Here is a 25,351-nt window from a genome sequence, read left to right on the forward strand (position 1 = left end):
GTGTACATAGTATCATAAGCAAAGAGATGACGATTTTCCGTTGTTGCTTTCTTACTGTCTTACTTACTTTTAGGTTTTTTTTTTATTGCTTAGATGGATGGACAATTTCACAGCCCACCTGGTCTTAATTGGTTACTGGAGCCCATAGACATCTAAGACGTAAATGCGTCACACACCTTGAGACATAATTTCTAAGGTCTCAAGTAGGTATACCTAGTTATAACGGTAAATAAGGTGGACTGTGAGCTCGCCCACCCATACAGGCAATAAAAAAAAGTGTTTTATTTTTGAACTGTGTAATTTCTTCATTGAAATATCGTTTAAGCATATTACATAAGCATATAAGTTTGAAGAGATTTGTCATCGCGTAAGATCATATTTAGGTATAGTTACACTACTAACACGTTTCGCAAATCAAATCAAATCAAATCTTTTTTATTTAACATAAATGAAAGTACATACTTGTTGAACGTCAAAAGAACTACCGCCAATTCACAAGAACTAGCCTCCTTCCTGAGAAGAATTGGCAAGAAACTCAGCGGGCATGTTTTTATTTTTTATTATATATTAGATTATTTTTTTAATATTACATTTTTTTAAATATTCATTTTTACATGAGTATAATAACATAACAATTATTACAATATTGAAATGCCCGGAGCGAGCAACTCATTCCCACTTTGTGCAATCTTCTAGATAATCATTGACTTTATAGTAAGCTTTATTGCACAGATGTTCTTTAATAGTTTTCTTAAACCTATGTATATGTAGGTTCTGAACATCTTGTGGGATTTTGTTGTACAGGCGCACAGACAAACACCCGAATGAATTTCGTATCTTATGTAACCTACTCATCGGCACAACAAGCTTGTGTTTGTTCCTACGCACGAGATATACAAAGGCATGGCCGGCACACGAAACTACTAAGCCACCATGGGGAGCAATAAGACTCAGCGAAGATAAATACTGTTTCACCCGAACTGATAGCTGATATACTTGAGCTCTTCTGAACCCTACCCACAGGTGTCGCGTTCGGCAAATCCCCAAAAACTGGGGCTTAAAAGTGCTTAAAAGTGTTTAGCATACAAAAATTCACTCGAAATTATCGGCTTATAAAATGGCCTGGAGACTGTTCGAACTCTAGTTTGCAAGCTATTTGAATTATTGGATCGTGAAAGTCTTCGGCAATCACTGTTGTTTTAATTCGATTACCACTAATGATTGTAAATATAATATAACAATTTGATAGAACAACGCGCTCGCCGCATATCTGTGGGTATAAGAAGATACTACGATCACTACGATGTTTAGTAAAATTTTCTGATGGCATTTAAGCTAACACCCCCAAACAGCTATGATAAGCTTTGCGAATAATAAAGCTTACCTAATAACAATAATGTCGTCTCATCGTATATATGTATTTAGATAAAAGAGTGCGATACATCAGACTCGTCAATATCATGACTGTACGTACATTGACCCTCACAGACGCGTGCCTAATCATAAAAACTGATCAGCTTTGTAAGAGGTCAGCATGTGTGACTTTGGTATATAATATTGGATAATAAGACCTGACGTTATTTTCTCCAAAAAAGATGTTACTAACAAATAACAAATTTATTCGATAAATATATTTCAATTATTATCAATGTACATCATCAGGTTTCAGACTCCTAAAATTTAATTTACAAAGGCTTTTGTTTATGAAAATGTATTTCTGCGAAAAAGCACTGTAATAGGGTCACGGTTTTAAATGCACAACTAATTCTTTTAGTACATATTTAATTATTGTGATGGCGTAGAAACTCGTTGCGAACTTAATTATAAACTTACGATGCAAAACAAACGGGTTCTCATACAAATTTAATTGCATATATTTCAAATGTCATTGTAATGTATTTTATCTGTGCTTCAGTTTTTTTTTCATTTTTCATGGGACTTTTTGGCGGGAACGCGAGGAGTGAAGTTGTGTGATTTGTTTTATTTTGTCTATTTAGTGTATCTTCGGGTTTAAATGTGTAATAATGGTGGTTTATTAACCGTTTAATATCTGTGAAAGTGCACAAATGTGGGAAAATGAAATAAAGCCGCTGGACGTAACTTCTCGGGATCCTCCAAAAAGTCCACTGAAAAAATCTTAGTAAATGACCACCATTTTACTGAGACTATATTATTATTTCATCCCATATCATCTCATTTCATTTCATTTAATTTCATCCCAGTTGATTAATGTCTCAAATTAATCATCTTCACTTCATTTCACTCCATAATATCATTTTTCATAAAAATATGAATATACATTAAAATAAGACATGACTTAAAGGTCTTAGTTACCAGGTCATAAAATCCCTTAAAAAAAAAATCATTTTTCATGTACATCTAAAACGTGAAGGCTAGGCTATATAGTAAATTTTATGAAAATCCATGTTTTATTGATATTCCACATTCAATACTAAAGTATTTTTTCGCCATTTTACTCCGAAATTTGTATTTTTTTGTGTAATTCAATAAAAGTGTGATTGACACGAGCAGAAAACGACAACACAACAAACGCGTTTGAAAAGGTCTCTTATGTTAAGGTTGGCATTATCTTGACAAATTGTTTTTTATTAGTGTTGTAAGTAGATGATGAGTGAAGACGATGATGAGTGTAGACGATGATGAGTGGAGATGAAGATGAATGGTTACCAGAACCCATAGATTTTCGCGACTGACGGTGAGATCGAATATTCCACTGTATAACTGCTATACCATTTTTCAAATCTAGCTCACGAAAAGAAAAATTAACAACGCCTCCGTCTGTAACGCTGCCTAGCATAAGAAGTTGAAAAAGATACGTCATAACACAAGAAAGATAGCGTAAATCGAAAATCATAACAGGGTTTCAGCGTAATATAATTTTTTTTATGTTCAATAAACTATCTTTACATTTTTTATTTTTTGTTATTCTAATAACAAAATTGACAACCCTGTAATAGCACACGGGGAGCGCTCAATTTGTACATAACACAATTACGAAGCAAGTCAATAATTTTAATTAATTAAAAGGCTAACGAACATGTCATTGTTTTGTTTTATTATTGCTGTTAATTGCGTAGAATTTTACGGGCGCTGTGTGCTAATGAAATATTCTGTTTGTAATTCTTATTTATTAAATTATATAAAAACAATATTCGCGCAGAAGTAACACTAAAAATACTTGATCTAATTATTATTATAATTGAAAATTGTTGCAACCTCTAAAATATATCTTCAGCTCATACCAACATACAAGAAAGGAGCAGGTACGCTGATTTCTACCACTTTCTCAATCATTTTGAGATATCAGACCGCTGTCATCTTTGTTTCCAAATAAATTATTAATAATTCTTGTTTTATACGTTAATGTTGCGTAGATTTTTGATAACTCCGTAAGTAAATCGTATATTCTATTATAAATTAATAAGAAAATATTCGAACCTTAAGTATAAAATTAAATACGGTGTATGAGGTTGGAATTTTAGGCAAGCAATCCTACGGGCTACAGCGGAATATAATTTTGAATAATGAACTTTATCACTTTACCTTAAGGACCTCGTTGATGTTGTGTAAGGCCGGGCTCGCCCCCAGTCCAGTGCCAACTTCGACGAGTACTTCCTCAGGGCGCACCCTCCACGCTATGTTGTTTAACTCCGCGTCGATTCGAGCCTGCCTACTCACGAAATTATATTAATACACAAACGCACCCGTACATTTTGATGGTTATATCGGTGTGCTTAGTACGTTATTTTAACGTTCTCGATAGCGTAAAAGTTAACTCCCCTAACAGCGCCCCTAGCGGCAAACGTACGCAAACGTTCCCACTCAATACAAATTTGAGTTAACTTTCACGCTATCGAGAACGTTAAAAAACTCGCACTGTGGTTTTTTGTTTAAGCTTTATGAAACAATCTACTTTTTAAGTTTACACGAACAATTGCAATTCTATTGAGTTTTCTTGAATTAAGTAGGCCTACTGAAAATTATATGGAAATTCAGTAGCGTCTGTCATCAAAATTCACCCAATTCGAATGTATGGCTAGAATAGCCTTTTCACATAACTATGTTTTATACTATTTTAATTTACTATTTTGTCTAGTAACGGACGTCTTGGGGACCGTATCTGAATTTTACTATATTATTGGCTGTTGCACCCTTAAACTGGATTACAAGACTAGTTCGCGGCAGATATAGGGAGGGTGGTGGTTCCTACCCGTGCGCCCTGATAAGACGCCCGATCGCTAGAACAGGATCTACTAGAAAACTGAATGGTAACAATAAGTATTGTAACTATACTGAGATCTTAGAACTTATATCTCAAGGTGGGTGGTGCATTTACGTTGTAGATGTTCATGGGCTCCAGTAACCATTTAACACCAGGTGGGCTGTGAGCTCGTCCACCCATCTAAGAAAAAGAAAAAAAAGAAAAAAATTCCAATGTATAAATAGTTATAGAATTAAACTTACTTGTATGCTACACACGCAGCCGTAACGGCAAACGTTAAGAACACAGCGAGACCAATGAAACAGTATATTATGACTGTCTGAGCCTCTGTGAGCAGCGTCCAAATATAACATACCACCGTTAAGTATAACAAATATATAATGCCGTAATCGCCGAGCTCAATTCCATTTAACTTTTAACTATTACAAAGACATATAAATTCTAAATACATAAATAAAGAAATTTATGTTAGATTCTAAGCTATAGATTCTAAATTCAAATTAATTTTGTTTGAAAAATATGGTATTCTATTTTAAAATTCGATTAGAAGTTTTGCGTCATCCACTGTACACATCTTGCGCCGACAGTCTTCTACTTTTTCGAAAATGAAGACAATTTTTTGGTAGGAAAAATTCAGTACTCAAGAGGCAGTAAAAATACCTTTAAAGAGTTTGTTGGCTCACATATACCTGATTTCTTCAAGCAGAGGATTGAAGAATTATCACGGAGATGCATCGATACCATTGGTGCATATTTTGATGTATAGACGATTTTTTTATAAAGAAAATACTTTAATTCTTTGTATACCAAATGGTAATTTCGTAGGTAAACACCTAATATATAACTATTGAGCGTTCAAACATTTTTTAATGAATTAATCAAGTCGTCGTGGCCTAAAGGATAAGACGTCGGGTGCATTCGTATTGAGCGATGCAATGGTGTTCGAATCCCGCAGGCGAGTACCAATTTTTCTAATGAAATAAGTACTTCACAAATGTTGACGATTGACTTCCGCGGTGAAGGAATAGCATCGTGTAATAAAAATCAAACCCGCAAAATTATAATTTGCGTAATTACTGGTAATAGGACCTCCCGCACGGGTAGGTACCACCATTCTGCCTATTTCTGCCGTGAAACAGTTCAACGTTTCAGTTTGAAGGGTGGGGCAGCCGTTGTATTGTAAAAACTGAGACCTTAGAAGTCATATCTCAAGGTAGGTGGCGGCTTTTAAGTTATGGATGTCTATGGGCTCCGGTAAACTCTTAACACCAGATAGGCTATGAACTCGTCCACCGTTCTGCGCAATAAAAAAAAACTTAAAAAAATGATAAGCCATTTATGAAAAAAAAAAAACTCATATAATGTTACAAAAATAACTTTAGAACTCTTGTATATTTATAATTCGATTATTCGAAATTCGTTTTTGATTAAACTTTATTCCAATCTCGTCGAGTAGTTGCCGACCTCCTTAAGGGATTTAAATTTGACAATGTCTTATCATGATCAAGTATTATAACAACAACCAACTTACACGTGGGTCGCTCGAGAATTCAATTTAAAGTTTCGTGTAACTTTTGCACGTTTTAATTGAAATCCATTGTGCAAATGTTACCATTGAATATTTCAGGAAGTGCCCGAATTTGTGAATCCTCGATTAATTATCTTTAATTAAATTAACGAAACAATATAAAACATGGTAGGCAGCGGCTTGGCTCTGCCCCTGGCATTGCTGACGTCCATGAGCGACGGTGACCACTTACCATCGGGTGGGCCGTGTGCTCGTCTGCCTACAGGGGCAATAAAAAAAAAACGTAGTTTGATTAGAAAACCGAGCATCGAGAAGTGTAGTAAAAATTGAGAAGATAGTTAATGAAACATAAAAGAAATCATCACCGTGATATAATTTTAAATTAATGCTTGCTAAAAAAAATCATAGTTTACGTACCTTCTAGAAGCAGCGATTGAGAAGGTATTATATCCCAAGCCTAAGAATATAGTAGCGCTCAAGAGATCACTAAAACCGATTTCATATTTCCAGGCCCACTGAATTTTATCAAATTACTTCTGCCGCGACATCATAAAGGACATTATTAGTCTGAATACTTTTTATTGCGATAGCAGGTCTAACACCCTTAGATACTCGTCATAAGTCTAACAATATGTAGACATGAAGTATGTATTAAAAAAAAATCAGTCTAACATTCAAACCAATTATTTCTAATACGCTTTATTGGCTTGGTACGCATGTTTCTTTGTACGTATGCTCACGCATCAAGTACCAACGACAATGCAAAAATTTTATAACTTCGCTTCAGTATATTGACCAGTCGATGGTAAATTCTGCGAAGCACTAGGGTCAGTGTTAGCAACACTCCGGTTTGAGCCCCGTGAGCTCACCTACACACGTTAGGGTGAAGCTGAAATAGCCTCTCAAGGCTATCAGCATAGGTAGGGAAAATAAAAGAAGCAACGATATAAAAAAAATGGTTATTTCTATTCTGTTTGATTAAGCGTGATTTTTCTTGTTTTTAAACTTCATTTACTTTTAAATGTTATTTTGCTCTACACTGATTAATATTTTAAGTGCATAGGTGATTTTGTTTTTTGTTTGTTACATTTTCACGTCGTAACTGATAATCATGAGTTTTACATTAAAAAAAAATCAGGGATACAAAAGAGAACATAACGTACCGTTCATCTAGAAAATAAGTAGCGCGTATAATAGTCGTTATATTTTGATATTGATCGTAGCGTTGCATTTATTTCATAAAAAAAATATAGGATTTTTTTTCCAACCTTTGTACAGGGTAGGATTTAAAGGACAAATTGATATAATATATCTTTTTTTAATTACCTCCCTGACACGTAGGATCGGTGCCCAAAAACCCGCATCTTGGAGTATCAGGCGGTGGTCCACGCCTACCTCCCGGCCAGTGGATGGCTTTACCAGGTACCGGCTTGTAGCTACTGTTCAGACCGTGGTAGAACGCCACAACCTAGAGTGCATTTAAAAAGCATTTATATTTCCTCAATATTACCTATGGGAACATATTGAATATACACGAATATACATATAAGTATGAGGAAGTTCATATAGGGTCCCTTCTGTATTTTGCCGTAAAGTCGTGTTTTATGTAATTAACACCACAGTTGAAACAATAGAAATTTTATTGTTGTAGCGGCATAAACAATTCTAATTTATTACATTATATTAGTTATTAAACACATTATAAATTATTTTTACATTTTAAATTTTTTGGCGGTAAAAGATCTCGTGTCACAGACTATATTCTTTTTCCCACCTCTCGTGCGTTCCGACTTACGCATCATAAAAATGTGCGTTCTTAAACGCCACAAGTATGAATGTGTTTATTTATAGTTGAAAACTTATACACTTTTAAGCTCTTTCGTTTCTGCATACCTTTTATGGTTTGCTGAAAGAAATCGCATTTATGTATCAATCTCGCCTTTGTATTACGTAAACCGTATTTAATATGTATTAAAGGAGTGAGAAACTTAATTAATCTTCTGTGTACAGTAAACAGTGACTAAAAGTTATAATAAAATACTCTTTACGTTTCTGGGAACAACTAATAATAACAATAAATTCTAGACCCTTCTACATAAATTACGTAAAATGCTTCGTCGAGCTGATAATTAATTAGCTGACTTCAATAATATCATTAGACATTCAAAGACATTACAACTTATTATTCTAACGCTAAAACTCGTTGAATATACTCATAGTGGTATATAAACTTTATTTACCATAATATTCAATGGAAGAATAATATTTGATTAAGTATATCAAAACCTATTTTTTATTTTATTACGCAAATGAGTGACTGAGCTCACGTCCTACCTAGTGCAAAGTGGTTACCGGAGCTGATGCAAATCAGAAGTGAAACCCTATTTGTGTTTTGAGAAATCTCAATTGTGTATTATAGCATTTGTTATGTCGCGGCTGGAATATACAGGACGGTGGTACCCACTCGTGCGAGCTAACAATATACTATTATAACAATATAATAACATAGCATAAGTAAAATCTTGGATTTGAAATTTCGACGTATTAAATAAACTAGAGGTCCCGCAATAGTCGAAATTCGACTATGATTAATTGGAATTGTATAATAAGTTTGTACACTATTATCATTGTGTTTTATACTTCTATAATCACAAATTTCGCCAAGGCTACGCTATAAAAAAATAAAGACAAACAATATTTAATGTATTCTCAATTTGACCACAGACGTCAAGAACAAAAGTTTGACAATAAATACTATGCATGCATGTGTGCGTCAAATACATGGTATGTAGTGTGTGTAATGTTTTCTTTATTGATTTAATGTATCTTTTATGCATTATTTTAAAAAAATATTAGCATTATGCACTTCTTCTCTATATTCTTTATAAGTGTGGAAAATTTCATACTCCTCCGTCCGCGCAATTTTCGTAAAAAGGGATACAAAGTTTTTGCTTCACGTATTAATATATAGATAAATATTTACCAAAAATAAAAAATTAAGTCTTTACCAAATTTCCACAATCACATCATTCATTAAATTGTATAAAACAAGAACGAATTAACTGATTAAATTTAGAAAAATCATTTTTCTACAAAAAAAGTCTTTGCGTCTACAAAAAAATCACTATCGAGCAGAATTTCTTGAATCTAGTGGCTCGTAAATTCTGAAGTCCCGTGGTGAGCTGCAAAGTCTGCGATAAACAACTGCGTGTTATTGATTGAGCACTAAAGAATGAATATTTCTCAGATCACAGTCGGTCGCACTAAAAACGGTTCGAAGTAGTGAATTGAGCTCTGATGACGTGAGTCAATGGTAAGATGACGGCTTCACCTTGTACAATTCCCCAGGGCACCCGTGTAACATTCAGAAAATATAACAAATAATCCAATAACCCAATCCCAAGCACCAAATTACGAGTACAAAGAGGATTCAATTTTATTTGCTTCTAGACGATTTTCCACGAAGCACTTCATTCTTGTGTACATTTTCGTTACGTTTTACTATGCGGCTACTTCACTTTTATACTACTACATATTCTAATTAACTTTTCTACTACACTCAATATTTTAGAACAACAAAATTCTATTTAGGTATTTAAAACACCGATTTATAAAAATAAATAAAATAAATGTACAGTAAGTACCTAATTAGTATACTATTCACGTAACTCAAACGAATTATTTACGATTTATATTTTAGCAATATTGAAAAACAGTTATTATGGATATAATAACTGTTTTCAATAGATATTTCTCACGCATAAAACAAACAAACAAAAACTGGGCCATTAGAGCCGTTGTTTTTGACAGTATTTACTTTCCCATAATAAAAAGGAGTAGAGAGTAAGTACACTTGATCTAATTACTCACCTCAAATTTCCCGGTGACCGGATCCAAATCCAAAATCGCGTAGTCAGCATCTCTGTCGCCTACTTTGTCTATACGGACGTGTCCAGTGATGCCTATTACAATATTAATAAAATTCATTCATTCAATATTCAACTTTGTTCGGGAGAATGTATTTCCGTTCTAAATACTCAGACTGACAGCTGAGACTTCGGTTTAGCTTTGAAGTCACAAGCACATATCCGATATGACCGAGCTTTGCTAGGTTTTTTTTTTGATAACGCCATCTTGTTGTGTCTTTAAAGCGATTAGTTGCCCTCAATTAAGAAAAATAGTATTATTATTCGCCAATAGATGTCGGGAAGAGTTGATTATTGAAAACACGAATAAAACAACATTTTCTGAAAATAAATCGTAGCTAGATCGATTTATCGCCCCCGAAACCCTCTGTATACTAAATTTTATTAAAATCGTTGGAGCCGTTTTCGAGATTCAGATTATATACATATATATATTAATATACAAGAATTGCTCGTTTAAAGGTATAAGATTTATATTAATATTTTGTGTTCGACATAAGCTTAGTAAAGATAACCCTCCTATAACACTATATTTTAGAACACGGTTCCATTCTAACACAAAAAGAAAAAAATCCCCGAAACCCTCTTAAAATACAGTACTTCTACAAAACGATAACAGGAATTTAATTGGTTTAAAATTAATTAGAAAATTACATTATAAACTATGGGAATAACCCTAAATTTTAATGCCTACTTTTTATGTATAATCGGTTAAATATTACATACAGGCATAGTTGAGATGTGTCATTCAGAAATATTACTCTCCCTTTTGTACTGGCTTCTAGTCCCATATAACACGGTTTAGCATAACATGGGACTTTACGTGGGACGACACGAATCCACCGTGTTATAGGAGGGTTCTTTGCGTTTAATAAACCAATATGTAAATCGTTACATATAAAAACCATGATTATTAAATGACAACAGTGAATTTTAATAATAAAAATATACGTAATTATAATGACTTTTACGGCTTAGTGTTACGTGACGAGTAGTATACTCATCACGTAACTTAACGAGTATACTAAAACATCTATGATTCTATGTCGATGTTCCTGCAAGACATAAACTTGTTTTATTGATGGTGGGACGTCTTGTGAGTCCGCACGGGTAGGTACCACCGCCCTGCCTATTTCTGCCGTGAAGCAGTAGTGCGTTTCGGTTTGAAGTGTGGGGCAGCCGTTGTAACTATACTGAGACCTTAGAACTCATATCTCAAGGTGGATGGCCGCATTTACGTTGTAGATGTCTATGGGCCGGTAACCATTTAACACCAGGTGGGCTGTGAGTTCGTCCACCCATTTAAGCAATAAATAAGAAATAAAAATAAAAAACTTATTTAACCATCGTTCGGTCCCACAAGAAATATTACTTTTCCCCGGGGTACTGTAGAATATCCGGCTGCTACCCTATAAAGAATGCGGGATTCGTACCATAAAAATCCCGGCCCCACATACGCCGAGTTATATTCCTTCCGTCTCGGATGTCTCCGCCTTCAGTCAATGTCTCGTTCAGGGCCATCCCGAGTAGAAACACGCCGTCGTAAAACGCACCGATGAAGAAGTTCACCTATTGATTAAAAAAAACAACTGGCGTTCACCGAACTATCAAAATTCGACCTTAATCTTGAAGGCGTAAGACCTATAGATTTAGTTCATTTTACGTTTATATCTCTTTTGTTTTGTTACTGATATTTTAAAGAAAAAAAAAACAGATCTCTAAAAGAAACAAGACAAGCAAAGGATTAGGTAATTATTAATTGACTGTTCTGTCTTAAATATGATATGTAACCTACTTAAAGAAATACACCAAGGTTAGAAAAAATAAGGGCAATCCGACGTTTGGTATCCCATTAGCACTCTTTACAGTAGTTACGAGTCTCCCATTATTGATAACAGTAGAAATAATGGCAAAAGCAATGGCCACCGACATAATATCTAGGGATATTAGGGTCTCAGGGCAACTCATATAATTTTACGCGAATGTATTATGTATATTTTAATACACATTCGAAGTTTCTGAACTCGTCTAATACCGTAAATACATAAACTTTCTGAATCCGACCGAAGCCGCACCTTCATTACGATACGAACAAAGAATTTCAAGCATCGCACTCCGAAACCGATCTCTTCCGACATTTATAAACAATAAAAAAACAAAAGTCTATTCTTACTTTTCAGCTGTCAAAATAGACAGTTAAGGAGAACTGATTATCGTAATCAAAAAGAAATCCACTTCAAACGATCGCCAGCAGCAATTCTTATCAAATTTCTTTTCGTCAAATTTCAAATAAACATTGACGCAGTGAATGTTTTTTAAGAGTGCTCAATCAAAATATGAACATTAGAATTTTATGGTAAAATTGTAATGGTAACACCAAAGTCCTACTAAGTTGCTAATTTTAAGATTTGCTCTTGGCAACCCTCTCTTCCGTTCCTGCCTTTTAGCCCCGTGCATGGCAAATTGTAATTAAATTATAATAAAATTAGAATAAGCGCGAATGTTCATTTTGCAAGCCCGTATTTTATTTACACAAGAATGAATCACATTTTAAACGATAACTGTAATAAAAGACGTTATATAACCAGTATAGTAAAGTTCGGTTAAATTCACAAAAACATGCCATTTCATTCACTGAAAATATCAGCTACTTTTTTCTTTGCAGCTGAAAAATGTTTCCGAAACAAAAGAATTAAAAGAGAATCCAAGAAGTGATTATAGATTATCGCGGAAACCTCGACCCACATGACCTTAATGATAATCGCTTCAGAAGTTCGGTTTTGATTACAAAAAAAAAACCCTTAATTTATCCATTAAAGGGCAGAATTTACTTTCAAGGTTTAAGTTTGTTTATTCCAAGCCCTCGATCTGTTCACAAAGCTAATCCGCCTTCGGGCACCAACGATAAAAACGATTGCTTCTAATCCTTTAAGCCCTCTAGCTTTTATGCGAAAAGTTGTATAAAATGTAGATTAAACTAACGACAGTAATAAATAGTGCATCATGGAAGATATATTATTATGACAATGTGGCCCTTGGCGCTCTCCCGTCGCTTGTTCTAATTGAATTTATGTTCAGACTACGGAGAAGGAGATAATTTAAGACCTTTACGAGCCTTTAAAACATTAAATGAATTTTAATTTTCTTTGTGAGACCTTGTAATGTCTCAGAGAAAATTCGATCAACATCATAATTGTTTTCTTTAGGTTTTCCAATATAATATAATAAATGAATAATAAGTTGTATTATTTCATAATTAACAAAAAAATACAGCACTTTTGTTCGCAATCATTTTGATAATAGAAAATAACGAAGCGTTACGAATATATAACCGCACGCTAAGTATTACAATTTATATTCTTACAACACATTTTATAAAGCAGTACAGTATAAAGTCGTTGCAAACACTGCTCCCTAAATGTGCAGCCGAATGCGAACACTCAAATACTTATGAGGTAATCAAGGTCTATATTACTCTGGAATAGAAATTCATAGATGTTTTTTTGATGTGAAACTTCTTTAGAATCGTTGTGATTTCAAACTCGATGAAACGAAAAAATAAGTCCATAGAGATACAAACACGTAAATGTATAGTATTCAGCCGGCGAGATAGAAATGAGATAGAATACATTATACGTGAAGTTAAAGTATCAATTCACAGAGGGCGCGCTACATCATACTATAAAAGATGATTTACAATTATTTACTAATGACAAAATTTTACATATCGACGCTTGAAAGGCAAACGTGACTAAGCGACAATAACTGCTTTATATGTACATAAATGATAGGCAATAACCATGTTAGATGCGCAAAAAAAAAAATTTCTAGGTCTATTAAAATCATTTCAAACCTACAGCTAGATTCGTTAAAATATTTTTTTTTTTCAGGTATTTCAACTTTAAATTAGTCTACTGTAAAGTTCACGCATTGTCGCTTAGTCACGTTTGCCTTTCAAGCGTCGATATACTTAGACATTTAGGATAATTGTATTTTAATTTTTGAAGGTTTCACTTCTACCACGTGTGAATTGCACACATTATACAAACCTCTTCACCGTCTGAAAACGTATAATTATAATCCAGTCTGGCCCGAGCTCGGACTGCATCAGCGAAGTCGTCGAACCGATCGCCAGTAGGTAATTTCAAAGACACCCGAAGCAACGCCTCGTATGCCACACGTGCAGCCGCGTCCCGGCTGTCTCCCGCTGCCCAGCCAGTTTCCCCCCAATATTCCCCCTACGGATAGAACGAGCAAACCGAGAATGGAATATGAGTTCGAACACAATTTTTTTGTTTGATTTTATGTATTACTAAGAAGAGAGAAGCGATAGCTGAGTCCCGCGATGTTACCCGCGGTTATTGTCGTACCGCGGATGACGCCGCGGGGCGAAGCTAGTCTAAAAAGGTAGCCTAAGTTACTCCTTATATCATCAGCTACCTATCAGTGAAAGTCCCGTCAAAATCGGTCCCGCCGTTCCAAAAATTAGCGGGAGCAAACAAGCAGACAGACAAAAATTGTAAAAAATGTTATTTTGGTGTATGTACCGTATACATATTCATATGCATGTAGTAAAAAGCCGTTATTTCAATATTACAAACAGATACTCCAATTTTATTTATATGTATAGATGAAAACTGATGTATTTTTTTTCCGTTTCATATTTTATCAGTTCCGAAACTATGCATGTCTAAAGTACCGGTTGGATAGACCATGAGGCTGTTTTGCTTTGTAGCCAAGACGTTCTTTCAACTTCCTTTTAGCAAAATTCTAGAGCAACACGTTGAATTATTACCGAAGTTACACAGGCATATCTCGTGTAAGTTTAAAATGATGCTATAAATCCCTTGTAGAATGAATTACAGATTTTGGACAGTAATATAATATATAACAATAGGAACAAAGCTAGTGAAAAACTAATTGAAAGAAGTTATTACAAAATAATTATCGTTTATTAAAAGGACCCTCGTATCGATCGTATCGATATAGTCATCATCATCATCATTATTTCCTATTACCCTCTGCTGGGGTATAGGACATAGTATGAAATATAAATTTAGAGTATTGTAATAGTCTCAATAGAATAGGATTCTTGTTTCTTCCTGTTGAGGTTTTTGTACAAAATAAACTTAAAAATCCGAAGGTTCTATTCCAGGAAATGAAACGAAGAGCACTATTGTTCATTCTTTTAAGTAACAAAAGTTTCAAGATCAGCAAACTAATATACTAGTAGCTTTAGAGAATTGGATAAGCTAGCTATACGTAACTATTCTATCAAAGTTTGCAAATAAGCTTGACCGTGTCTCATTATCGCAGCGGAGCTATTGGAGATTCTATCTGATGTTAGCTCTGAAGGCCAAGGTTTTGTTCAATCTACCTTGTATGTGCTCTTTCTAAAATTGCATGTTTTCTTTTACTTTTTTTTTATTGCTTAGATGGATAAACGAGCTCACAGCCCACCTGGTGTTAAGTGGTTACTGGAGCCCATAGACATCTACGACGTAAATGCGCAACCCACCTTGAGATATTAGTTCTAAGGTCTCAAGTATAGTTACAACGGCTGCCCCACCCTTCAAACCGAAACGCATTACTGCTTCACGGCAGAAATAGGCAGGGCGGTGGTACCTACCCGCGTGGACTCACAAGAGGCCCTACCACCAGTAATTACGCAAATTATATAAATATATATACTAATTATCTTGTAGTTTTTTTACAGTTAGACAACAATAACTTTATTCAACCATATTTAACTCTTTGACTGTCATGTAGGTCACCGGTGCCCTACGTGACGCATTAAAGTAATTATATCGATTTCTGTTACTAAAGCGCCGGAATATCTACTAGACTCTGGGAACAACGAATCCAAAGATACTGAGAATGAATCTATTTCTAAGAGACATAAACTACTAAAACATACATAAATACTAAAACAAAATAAAGCAAAGTTAGGTAATCCAGGCGCTTGGTAACAGAAATCGGCCTGATTACTTCAGTGCGCCACGTAGGGTGCACATGTGACCTACAATCAACAGTGATCGTCAATGGTTAAGACTAGTTTTACGGTTTAAGCTTGCGTTTTTTTTTTTTTTTACTTAGTCGTCCGTGACCACGAAAACTGTAAAGTATACGAAGCGTCCGAAATAATAGAATGACAACACGAGATTAAACCGTGAAAGAAGTTTTAATTGTACTAGAGGTCCCGCAGTAGTCGTAATTCGACTATAATTAATTGGAATTGTAAATTTGTACACTATTATGATTGTATTTTATACTTCTATAATCACAAATTTCGCCAAGACTACACTATAAAAAATATTATTACAGACAAACAATATTTAATCTATTCTCAATTTGACCACAGACGTCAAGAACAAAAGTTTTACAATAAATACTTAGTATGCATGCGTGTGTGCGTCAAATACATGGTATGTAGTGTGTGTAATGTTTTCTTTATTGATTTAATGTATCTTTTATGCATTATTTAAAAAAAATAGTAGCATTGTGCACTTCTTCTCTATATTCTCTATAAGTGTGGAAAATTTCATACTCCTCCGTCCGCGCAATTTTCGTAAAAAGGGATACAAAGTTTTTGCTTCACGTATTAATATATAGATGTACGACTAGCGAAATCTGTAGAGAATAAATAGTTTATTCAACAAATTCTGAACAATAAACTAAGTAACCGAATTTAAATACCAGATTTCTCGGCTTCTCGCCACCATATAAAGCTATATGAGTGTGGATTATAGTTTAGGGCGTGGGCGCTGTCTGTCTGACTTCAACGGTCCTTACGAACGTTTGACCGTAGGTTGGATAAATCTGGATTCAATTGCAAATAAAGTTGAAGCTAAAGGAGGCTTACTGGTGGTATGACCTCTTGTGAGTCCGCGCGGGTAGGTACCACCACCCCGCCTATTTCTGCAGTAATGCGTTTCGGTTTGAAGGGTGGGGCAGCCGTTGTAACTATACTTGAGACCTTTGAACTAATATCTCAAGGTGGGTGGTGCATTTACGTCGTAGATGTCTATGGGCTCCAGTAACCACTCAACACCAGGTGGGCTGTGAGCTCGTCCACCCATCTAAGCAATAAAAAAAAGGCCGGATTGGACAGCAATATCTTTAATACTGCAGCTACTATCATGTAAGATCATCTAACATTGAATTCTAAAATATTTACCTGAAATATTTCGACGTCGAGAAAAGCCCAGTCTCCCCGCGTCATGCCGAGAGCGTGCGCCGCCAAGAGGAACTCGCGTACAAGAGATCCACGTACACTCAAAATCACAACTGCGCAATAAAATTTAGTTCTTAATACATTATAGCAATTAAATAAGAATTTGAATATCACATTTAAAAAAGATGAATGTCTCGCCAGCTGTGACTTCCGTGTACTAAGTGAACTCTTTTTATGTGACGGAATGATGCGATGGCTAAAATGTTTTTTTCGACATGATGTCCAATTCTGACTAGAACATATACTAATAGTCTTTTTGTAAAATGCATTATTTAAAAAAAAACACTAGTTTATATTTAAAACGTTAATAAAAAATATATTATATTATAATATTATTTATTATTTTACTATTATATATATTTGTAATACAATGTATGTGTCTAAATTTAAAAAGTTCCAAATATTATACGGCACGCAGATAGAAAAACTTTTTCGAATCAAATTAAAAGCAAATTAACTGCTCTTTCTTCATTGAAAATTGTAATCAAATATCGATTCACTAAACGACTACTAAGTAGTTTTATTGGAACATTTGAAATTTTGTTAATTTCACTTTGAATTTTCTTTTAAAGATTAATTAAAATAATAAATTTGATAGACATTTTTTTTACAGCATGAAACTAAAGGATCGGATCGCTCATTCAAATGTAAATAAATGTTCTCGAAATAGGTACTCGAGTGATGTTACGTTAACGAAGAAAAGAATATAAAAGATATAAAAGATAAATAACAATCCGAACACATTTCGGAACACGCTTTCGCTTCATCCAATTACTGTCGGATCATTGGGCGTGTGACTTTGAACAACAAAGCAATGTCAAGTTCATAGAGAGATCGTAGTGATTCTTTTGTTATTTACAATGAATGCGATCCTAAACAAGGCTTCGCCTAATTATTGTTCTCAAATTTCAATTGAATCTCTAATATAACAACGTTATTAAGTGCGCAGTAAACGTTATAAATAACTTGTTGAATCGTCGGCTAATTTGATTAATTCATTAGAAATTCCGGTGTTTGGTTTTATTGTTTTAACGAAAAATACCAAAAAGAAATGTATTTATTTTATACTAGCTGACCCGGCAGACTTCGTAGTGCCTCAATCGAGAAATAAAAGACCTAAACTTTTGTATAAAATAAACTAAAAACAAACAAAAGGAATCCGTGCGACGGGGGACACATTTAAAGGAAAAACAAAATTGTTATTTTTATTTAATTCCGAGCTTTTTCATATTTATTTACCTTTTAAACCTTCTCTGGACTTCCACAAATAATTAATTCAAGATCAAAATTAGCCAAATTGGTCCAGCCGTGCTCGAGTTTTAGCGAGACTAACGAACAGCAATTCATTTTTATATATATAGGTAGAAGATAGATTTAACAATCATTTCTTTATAACCGTAACCATTCCATTACTTTACATTATTAATGTTAATTATTATAATGCATCCACCAAAGAAACTGAAAAGGTTTGAAAACTTCATAATTCTTAGATAAGCTTTAAATATGTAAAATATTAGAGTGAAATAAAAGTATAAAAGAAATCCATCAATCAAGTGAAACATACACCAAAAATGACGTTTGATTACTAAAGCTAAGCTAAATAAGTTATAATATTAGACCAAATTGAATTCAAATATGATATGTACGAAAAGATTGGTATTTGTAATGATAATTTGCATGTTATTTTTACAGTTTTCACTGTCATTGCGATGTGATTGCGACACATTGACATGTGATTTTATTATTTAATGATTTTTCTATTAAAATCCACTAGTTTTCGCCCTAAAATCCCACATACATATATGTAGGATTAGTAAGAACGGAACGTACAAAAAGAGTGTGGAACGAAGCGTTAAGATGCGAGTAAGACAAAACGGTAAGAAAAGGAAAAGAGAATGACAGAGAAAAGAAAGATGGGGAAGACGGTTAAATGAGCAAGGAGTAAAAAAGATGTCAATTAATTTTTAATTATTATAATAAATAAAGATTAAAAGAAAGAATATACATATTTTTATTTTATGTTTTATTTTAAACTTACCACGGGCATACATACTGACGTCAAGAAGTAGAGCGTCGCAAGATTCTCGCTCGTTCCCGTCCAACTCCCGTACAGCTTTAAGCACCCCTTGCTTCCTGAGACCCCACTCGAGGCTTTTACCTTACAACAAGAAAGTTCCTTATAAAACACTAGCGGCCCGCTTCGGCTCCGCTCGGGTCTTTAACAAAAATTTCAACGATATTTGACGTTGTTTTATTTTTTTAAATAAAAGAACACTTATTGCGGCATAACTACAATAGTTAGACATATGCTGAGCGACACTTTTTGTAATTAATAATGTGTTCTACAAAGTCGTAGTACATTATTTTATTCTATCATCAATATGTTTCGCAGCGCACGCTATGTAAAGAATATTTTAGGTAATTTTTTTACACCATGGGTTTACATTATTTGAGTTTTAGTAAATATACCTAATTCTTTTCAAAAAAGATTATAGCCTATGTTACTCGAGAATAGTGTAGCTTCCAAACAGTGAAAGAATTTTTCAAATCGGTTCAGTAGTTTCAGAGCCTATTCAATACAAACAAAGAAACAAATCTTTCCTCTTTATAATATTAGTATAGAAAACGCGACGACAAAGATTTTGTCTAGAACTTATTGTCAATCAATGTTTGAAGTTCAATACCTCTCAGATCATTCAATTGATATGTGGGTCGACATTATGCTAATGTAATTGAGAGGTCGTCTTCATGTTTCGAGTGATATTCATATCATAATGTCTACTTGCTCTAGTAATCACTTGAAATGTTTTGCTAATTGAATAGAAATAGATATTTTTTTTATTGTTTAGATGGGTGGACGAGCTTACAGCCCACCTGGTGTTAAGTGGTTACTGGAGCGCATAGACATCCACAACGTAAATGCGCCACCCATCATAGATTTCTTTATTTTTCATGGTCGTCGTATAGCGGCAGACAACAAAATAGCTGGTAAGGACTGGAGTAAAAGGACCGAAACAAATAGAGTGCATATGAAGACTACCTACACTCAGAATTAGGTGAACACGGGTTAAAGAAGAGAAAAAAAGATTTATTGATGGCTGCGTGAGATATTCTACGTTATAAACATAGACAAGATATAGATCCTAACATAGATAATATCTTAGAAGTTCGACGTTTTTATTTACGTATTTGATTCTGTATCAAAGAATTTAAACACTTAAATAGAAAGACTGAGATTTTTGGTCCTGTTGATGTTGGTCAGGATTCTAGACCAGAGTAATAAAGTTTTTGTATTATCATTATCATCATTATGATCATATAAGCGGAAGTCGTCGTGGATTAAAGGATAAGACGTCCGGTGCATTCGTATGTAGCGATGCACCGGTGTTCGAATCCCGCAGGCGGGTACCAATTTTTCTAATGAAATACGTACTTAACAAATGTTCACGATTGACTTCCACGATGAAGGAATAACATCGTGAAATAAAAATCAAATCCGCAAAATTATAATTTGCGTAATCACCGGTGGTAGGACCTCTTGTGAGTCCGCACGGGTAGGTACCACCACCCCGCCTATTTCTGCCGTGAAGCAGTAATGCGTTTCGGTTTGAAGGGTGGGGTAGCCGTTGTAACTATACCGAGGCCTTAGAACTTATATCTCAAGGTGGGTGGCGCATTTACATTGTAGATGTCTATGGGCTCCAGTAACCACTTAACACCAGGTGGGCTGTGAGTTCGTCCACACATCAAACCATTAAAAAAAATAAAAAATAAAAATACATAAAAGATCCTTTTACACAAAAACGTAGATGCAAATCAAACTTATAAAATCGTGTGATATAAAATCACTATTAAGAAAGAAAAACAACAGAAGCGTTCATTAATTACACTTCCCTCGATGCCGAATAGAAATTACGAATTAAAATCGAAACGAGAAAAACTCACAAACTCATTTGACGCGTGCCCGTAGAATTTCCTAAGGGCATTAATTCCATTCAATTGTCGTGAAAGCTTGTCTGAAACTGTTTTGTATTCCATTTCGTCAGCTGCCAATTTGTCGCGTTATCACAGACATGGCATTAGGGGAAAATCTTTCCTCATACGAAGCGAACGTATTATAGTATAAAATTGAACCTTTGAGAGAATATCATTAAAATTGTAGGAACTACCATCAACGATTACTTTATTAAAGTCTCTTTGTTAGTGGGTTTTTATTGGGTATTTTATTGTTAATAGCCTAATTGATCAAGGGCAGATGTTTCGCGAATGCATCTACTTTTTTTTCTTTACCTATGGCGATAGCCTTGAGAGGCTATATTACTCATAGTGTTACCCTAGCGTGTAGGAGGAGAGTTCATCTCGGGGCTCAAACCGGAGTTGTTGCTAGCACTGGCCCTAGCCAGAGCAGTGCTTCGCAGAATCTACCACAGGATCGGCAACGCGATCCATTAAGAAGATCCGGCGAGAAACTCAGCGGACTGATGTATGGGTTAGGTTTCAGGTCATGCCCTTACCAAGGGTACGGTTAGGGTTCTCCTATGCCTGCAGGCGTTTAATGACAGTGTTAGTGCATAAGATGGATCCGTAAGGATATATCTGGGACGTCAACGGTAACTTTCTCACGCGTGAGCCGAAGTCGATGCGATTTTCATGACATCGCCTTATCGAAGCAAACGGAATACCGTCATCCGCCTTGAAGTATGAGGCCGTGTCTCAATTTTGTTGTAATCGTATATCGGATCTTCTCACCCTTCAAAGTGCAATGCATGACTGTTAGATTAAATGTTTAATTAAACTTAAATGTTTTACTTCAATAACATGTTAAAAGTTTTTTTTTAATAACAACAAAGTTTAATAAGAAAATTTAAAAAAACTCAGATTTACTGTTAGAAACTTCGCTCGCTAAACTTTTTAGCTAAGTTTTTATTCGTCAATGACCTCGAAAACTCGAAAAAAAAAAAAAATTACAAGTATTATTAACGTACATCGGTAATTATGAGGTTAAAATAGTAAACATTCAGTTAAAAAAAACAGGTTTAATCATGGCGAGTTTTGGAACGAAGTTCCCTATGGGACGATGCGGAGGAGTACCCTAAACGGGAAAAAACGTCCGTAACGTAAGATTTTTATTAGTAATGCACACAGTGTACGACTTAACTTTGTAATAACGTACAAAAAATAACATATTTTTTTATCATTCATTGACCACGATCTCAGAGCTTTCGTTTGCGCAATACATTAACTTTTATGCAAACAACCGTGAATGAAGTGTACCACAATAAATTCGCACGTTACCGAATGACCGTGGGTTGTTGCGAAGCCTCCAGTTTTATTTTCTTTATACCTCAAATAGAATTTAAAATTAATATTTTTATAATAAGAGACTTCGTTCCTATGCGGTGTCCCACGACACCACACATCTTTTTTTGTTCTTTAAGCTAATCATATCATGCTCTGAATTAATTGTAAGCGAACGTACGGGCCATCAGTAAAAGATTCGTAATCGACGAGCGCAACATGACATATTGTATTCAACTTACCGACCGTTAATGAAAATAGATCCGACTTGTCTAGCAGGAGAGCGACGTGCGACCAACCGAATCTCGTGAAAATGCTGTTGAAGACGCGAGGTAGTCGACACTGGCAGTAAGACATCCGCGTTAACGTAGGGTACTTTCCTTTGTCGTTGAATAACGTTTGAGGCTGTTTAAAAAAAAAGCAATTAGTATTTAGGAAACCACATATATAGTAATCTTCTACCGTTTTCGCGTTAGTCGCAGATATAATTAGAACTACTTTGACGATTTTATTTCGTGTTTTTTATTGTTATGACGGCTGAAAAGCTATTTTGTTTAAACGATATTTCGCTCAATACTCGACATAATTATCTTTGTAATTAAAGGTCCGTTTTATTTGGTATTAATATCAATAATTCAATATTTTTAATTGAACTTCAATTAAGTTCACCCCATTCAAATAGCCGAAGAAGTTTTTTTGGTTATGATCTTTTCTTCCAAATGTTAAACATTAAATGGCTCCCCTGTAAGGTTGCAAAAATGACTCTTAAACCAAATTCACCCCTCGATATGTTCTTTTCGTCGTTTCGATTGGGTACTATACAGTTTTCGTGGTCACGTTCATCGTAAAAGTAGGCTTAATTACATCTACATATATTTTATCTATGGTTATAACTTTCCAATAGCGTTAGAGTGTTTTATTGCCGCAAAGAAGTTATATGCTTTGCACGTGCACACATCATGCATGCAGCACATGATAGACAGCAATTAATTATGAACACAATTGGCGTTGACCTCACGTCTCTAGGTGACGGTATTCCCTTAACGATACACGTGTAGACCACGAGCTCGTCACCTCAACTACTGAATCTGGTAGATGTTATTAAATATTTGTCTATGGTTATTTCTTTCCACTAAATAGTTCTTATATCTTGTTGTTTCTAGAACTACTGACACACCAGACGGTCATGCCAATGAACGTAAACAATACAAAATGCGATAACAAAATTATAAAACCACATGCTATAAATGTTTTTTTTTTAATATTTAAAAAAAAACCAAGTCGCTACTTACAGCTGTACCTTTGCGGAGATTCCTTAGTCTGTGCATTCGGCTAACTACACTTGCCGGAGCTGCCAATTCGCCTTCTGACGGCGGCTGAATACAAAATAATGCAGTTTAATAATATTTAAAGCTAGTTACGAATGGTAAAGCTTTGCGAACTCGTACAAGCAGACACCACCACCCTTCTTATTTTAGGCCGAGGGACGAACCTCTTAAACTCGCGCTACCAAGGAGGCCGGACTTGGTGGCCAACCTAACTATTTATGCCGCGAAGCAGTAATGCATTCTGGTTTGAAGAGTGCTTAGGAATAACAAATGGAAGATCTTCCACCCAGCGGGTGTAATTGCTCCGTCGACTAACAGTCCAAATTTTTTTTTTATGAATTACGTGCTACTGCTGGCCCAGAGGCCTTTTCAGTTTCACCAGGACAGATGGGCGAGCAAGACACGATGTCCAAATATTTACGTCCGGAGCTTATATATATGCAGGCTTATCTTGAAAATGTCGTAAGCGACATTCAGCCATCTGTCATATCAGTTACATTAGACAATATCTTGTGTTCTATGATGGCCACCCGCCAAATTTGAAACTTCATGTCTCGTAATATCAACGGATTTCAGTAACAGCTTGCATCAAATGGACGGTCAGTTCGTTCATCCGTATAAACAAAAATCAAAAACATAATATTTAATATCGATACTAATATTATAAAGCTGAAGAGTTTGTTTGTTTGAACGCGCTAATATCAGGAACAACTGGTCCGATTTGAAAAATTCTTTCAGTGTTAGATAGTCCATTTATCGAGGAAGGCTATAGGCTATACAACATCATGCTAAGACCAATACAAGCGGAGCACCAATAAAGAACGTTTGAAAATCGGGTTTTTTTTTTCCTTTTAAGAGCTTCCGCTGCGTGCGCTGCAGAAACGATTAAAGTTTCGCTAAAATAATGTAAGGCAGAATTGTTCCCCTTTAAAAGATCTTAAAAAAAGTTCCCGACAGCATATGTCTATATGTTAAGGTTGGTTCACTATAACGATTTTTAGGCTAAGCAAATTTGTTCTAAAATAATGCATTATTTGTGAACATTCCCACGCGGACGAAGTCGCGGGCAAAAGCTATCTAAAATATATAACCGTAATGTGTTGCAAAAATATTTGTATCATATCAGATATAATGTATTTTTTCATTACAAAACACACAAATGTTCATACGAAATAAATTGAAATGGATATCCGTGTGGAAATTCAATACGCGAAAAGATTCACTGCGCGCAAAATAAAATACACCCACGAGGGTAATGAACTATGTGTTATGTTAAAAGAAATCTTATATTATAAAAGAAACATTTGTTTGCGGATGCTTGTAAAAAACTGTATGTAATTTTATGTTGCGTAGGTACTATCTTTTATTCGTAGCTTCCTAAAAAAGACACGCTTACCGATTAGCATTAGTTTATTAAATGTAATAATGCACTTTTATGTTTCAAATTAATAATAATAAAAAATATTTACTAACGATCACGCCACGCTAACTGGTCCCGTGTTAAGCTCGTAAAGAACTTGTATTACAGGTACCAGATAACGGATATAAATGTAATTTTTTTATTATAGACATACATATATTTAGTATACATCCATAAACTTGGAAAAGACATTTTATATTTATCATTCAAATATCCTCCCTTGGCGGGATTCGAACCCGCGACCCCCTTGTGTAGTGACCATGTCACTTACCACTACATTCCGATAGAGGCACCCGTCACGCGCGGACGTGCTCATCGACCACTCGATCGCCCGGCCTTTGTTCGCCCGGCTTTTGTTAGCCCGGCTATTGTTC

General features: G+C 34.9%; 1 protein-coding gene and 1 non-coding gene across 2 annotated transcripts in view; both read right to left on the reverse strand.

Annotated features, from left to right (window-relative positions):
- LOC101739209 (receptor-type guanylate cyclase gcy-28) overlaps positions 1-25,351 on the reverse strand; it is a 59,642-nt gene that overhangs the window by 13,715 nt on the left and 20,576 nt on the right. Inside the window, exons 3-11 of the mRNA XM_021351008.3 lie at positions 23,522-23,605; positions 22,472-22,634; positions 18,970-19,089; positions 16,875-16,984; positions 13,747-13,935; positions 11,131-11,266; positions 9,642-9,733; positions 7,202-7,239; positions 3,565-3,691 (exon numbers count right to left, since the gene is read on the reverse strand). Of these exons, the coding sequence (XP_021206683.1) occupies positions 3,565-3,691; positions 7,202-7,239; positions 9,642-9,733; positions 11,131-11,266; positions 13,747-13,935; positions 16,875-16,984; positions 18,970-19,089; positions 22,472-22,634; positions 23,522-23,605 (1,059 nt within the window). The remainder of the gene's footprint in view (positions 1-3,564; positions 3,692-7,201; positions 7,240-9,641; positions 9,734-11,130; positions 11,267-13,746; positions 13,936-16,874; positions 16,985-18,969; positions 19,090-22,471; positions 22,635-23,521; positions 23,606-25,351) is intronic.
- Positions 15,458-15,544, reverse strand: Mir2821 (microRNA mir-2821). The gene has a single exon (NR_107407.1). It is a non-coding gene; the product is annotated as a microRNA mir-2821 (primary transcript).

This window comes from Bombyx mori, chromosome 19, assembly GCF_030269925.1.
Source record: "Bombyx mori chromosome 19, ASM3026992v2".
NCBI lineage: Eukaryota > Metazoa > Arthropoda > Insecta > Lepidoptera > Bombycidae > Bombyx > Bombyx mori.